Source organism: Vollenhovia emeryi, unplaced genomic scaffold (assembly GCF_000949405.1).
Source record: "Vollenhovia emeryi isolate VEMERY1.0 unplaced genomic scaffold, V.emery_V1.0 DF944362.1, whole genome shotgun sequence".
In the NCBI taxonomy this organism is placed as follows: Eukaryota; Metazoa; Arthropoda; class Insecta; order Hymenoptera; family Formicidae; genus Vollenhovia; species Vollenhovia emeryi.
In genome coordinates this window covers 1-2,480 of record NW_011962004.1, presented here as the reverse complement: position 1 = coordinate 2,480, position 2,480 = coordinate 1, and the positions used below count along the sequence as shown (strand labels likewise).

Sequence of the window (2,480 nt, the reverse complement as noted above, 5' to 3'; positions counted from 1 at the left end):
TATCATTAAGTGGGTATAAAAATAAAGTTCGCCCCCTCACTTTCTTTCCATTAGGGGGGAAGGGTGTCATGAGTGCGATATACCGCACATCAGACGACGACTTCGCACGCGGCAAGGTATCAGATAACACCTGCCGCATGCGACGAAAACGAGTATCCGGAGCGAAGTACGAATCCATCGAAGCCGCGCAGACAGTTGCTAACGGAACAACTGCTTACTAAATACAATAAGTGGCCTGACAACAGGGCCAAGCGCGATTAATATAAAAAGGAATGGAAAGGAAGGAAGGCGGGTCAATCTAAGCTAAGTAACGATACGGTTAACTGCTGTGACGCAGGTGAAAGAATTATACTAGTTTTGAATAAAGAAGACTTTTTTTATTAAAACGGTTGAATAGTCGACAAAGAGTCGTTGTGTGAACCCGGCAAACGATCCCGAATCACAACCCGTGCCCCGACTGCGTCGGGACGCACAACACCTGACCCCCAGCGATAGCTCAGCACCCAGACTATACGGCCTTCCGAAGATTCACAAAGAATCAGTCCCCCTACGGCCTATCGTCAGCAACATCGGGGGTCCCACCTACCAACTAGCCCGCTACCTCACCAAACCCCTCCAAAAACTTACCGGCCTCAACGACTCCCACATCAGGAACTCAATGGACTTCGTGAACAGAATAACCAAGATCAAAACCGAGCCCAACGACATCCTGGTAAGCTTCCACGTGGTTTCTCTGTTCACCAACGTCCCAGTCCAAGACACTCTGGACATCATCAGAACATCCAAAGAGATTCCATCCACCCTGTTCCCATTAATAGAACACTGCCTCAACTCCACCTATTTCCAGTTCGAAGGAGAATTCTACGAACAAACCACGGGAGCAGCAATGGGATACCCGATATCACCCATCATCGCAAACATCTTTACGGAACACTTCGAGAATGAAATCCTGAAGAAGGCCCCACAAAAACCCTCCACATGGTTCCGATACGTGGACGACACCTTCGTCATCTGGAACCACGGAAGGGAAACTCTACCTCAATTCCTCACTTTCATCAACTCCCAACATCCCAACATCCAATTCACAATGGAGACCGAACAGAATTCCCAAATCCCCTTCCTGGATGTCCTGGTCCGAAGGAACGAAGACGGCACCCTAAGCCACAACGTCTACCGCAAACCAACGCACACGGACCGATACCTCCACCTCCACGCAAACTCCCACCATCACCCCGCCCAAAAGAATTCGGTAATCAGCTCTCTAGTCCACAGAGCACTCTCCATCTCGGAACCAGCCGCCCTGAACGGAGAACTAAACCACCTTCACCGAACCCTGATCAGGAACGGATACAGCAGCAGAAACATCAACCGTACAATCAAGAAGCTGACCAACAAGGAACCCGGCCAGAACAACACCACGACACCAGAGACAGAGAAAGAGAAGATTAAGGCAGTAGTACTCCCATACGTCAGAGGGACCACGGACCGCATCAGCAAAATCCTGAACAAACACAACATCAAAGCGATTTTCAAACCTTTCAACAAGCTCTCACAAATGCTCCCCAATCCCAAGGACCGGAGACCCCCTTTGACAGCCCCAGGGGTTTACAAGGTCCCATGCTCCTGCGGCAAAGTGTACATAGGAGAAACCGGGAGACAGATTAGTACACGAATCAAAGAACACCAGCGATGTGCCAAATACGGCCACTTCTCACAATCAACTCTAGCCGAACACAAGATTGAGACCGGACACGCCATCCAGTTCGACAAAGCCACCATGCTGGCCCCGTCCCAAAGCTATTTCGCACGAAAACACCGCGAAGGCATAGAAATCTTGAAACACCCTGACAATCTGAATCGCGACAAAGGCTATCAGGTGAGCCCGATATGGCACACCGCCCTCCCGGTTTTTTAAAAAACCGTCAGCCGGAATTGGCTGACTCCCCTCCCTCTGACTCCCGTCCGTCAGCCGGGATTGGCTGACTCCCCTCCCTCTGACCACGCTCCCCCCTGACTACCCCCTCCCTTCCCCCCAAGAACGAGTATAAAAGGACGAGCGCAACGCGAGGGAGCTCAGTGTCAGAGTCTCCCAGCCCTGATGAAGCAGACTGCAACGCCTGCGAAACGTCGGCACCACACTGCAAACGGACGCGGCAACCATCCGGAAGCCATGAAGACTAACGAATAAAAAATTTTGACAATTCTTTTTCTACTATAACAATTAATATTAATTGCATTTTATTTCAGCCGTTGAAGATGACAGTCAAGTTACATCGAAATATGATGAACAAGCTGTGTGTTCCAAATCTGATACATTGTACAATAATACTGATGATAATAGTGACGCAAACATTGCAAAAGAAAAGCCAATACAAAAATCATTTAATTATGAACGAGAAAACAATGTCGTAACATATTTGAAGAGAACACAACGAATAAAAAGGACAAGACAAACAAAAAGAAAACAGCTATCAACCGTC

The 2,480-nt window shown here is 48.7% G+C and overlaps 1 protein-coding gene across 1 annotated transcript; it reads left to right on the top strand.

Annotated features, from left to right (window-relative positions):
• Positions 1-397: 397 nt before the first annotated feature.
• On the top strand, positions 398-2,408 carry LOC105563496 (the record flags this gene model as incomplete). The annotated part of the gene is made up of 2 exons (XM_012015125.1): positions 398-1,823; positions 2,248-2,408. Coding segments are annotated over 2 exons (1,587 nt in total), but the record flags the coding sequence as incomplete, so codon positions are not given.
• Between the last annotated feature and the right edge of the window lie 72 nt (positions 2,409-2,480).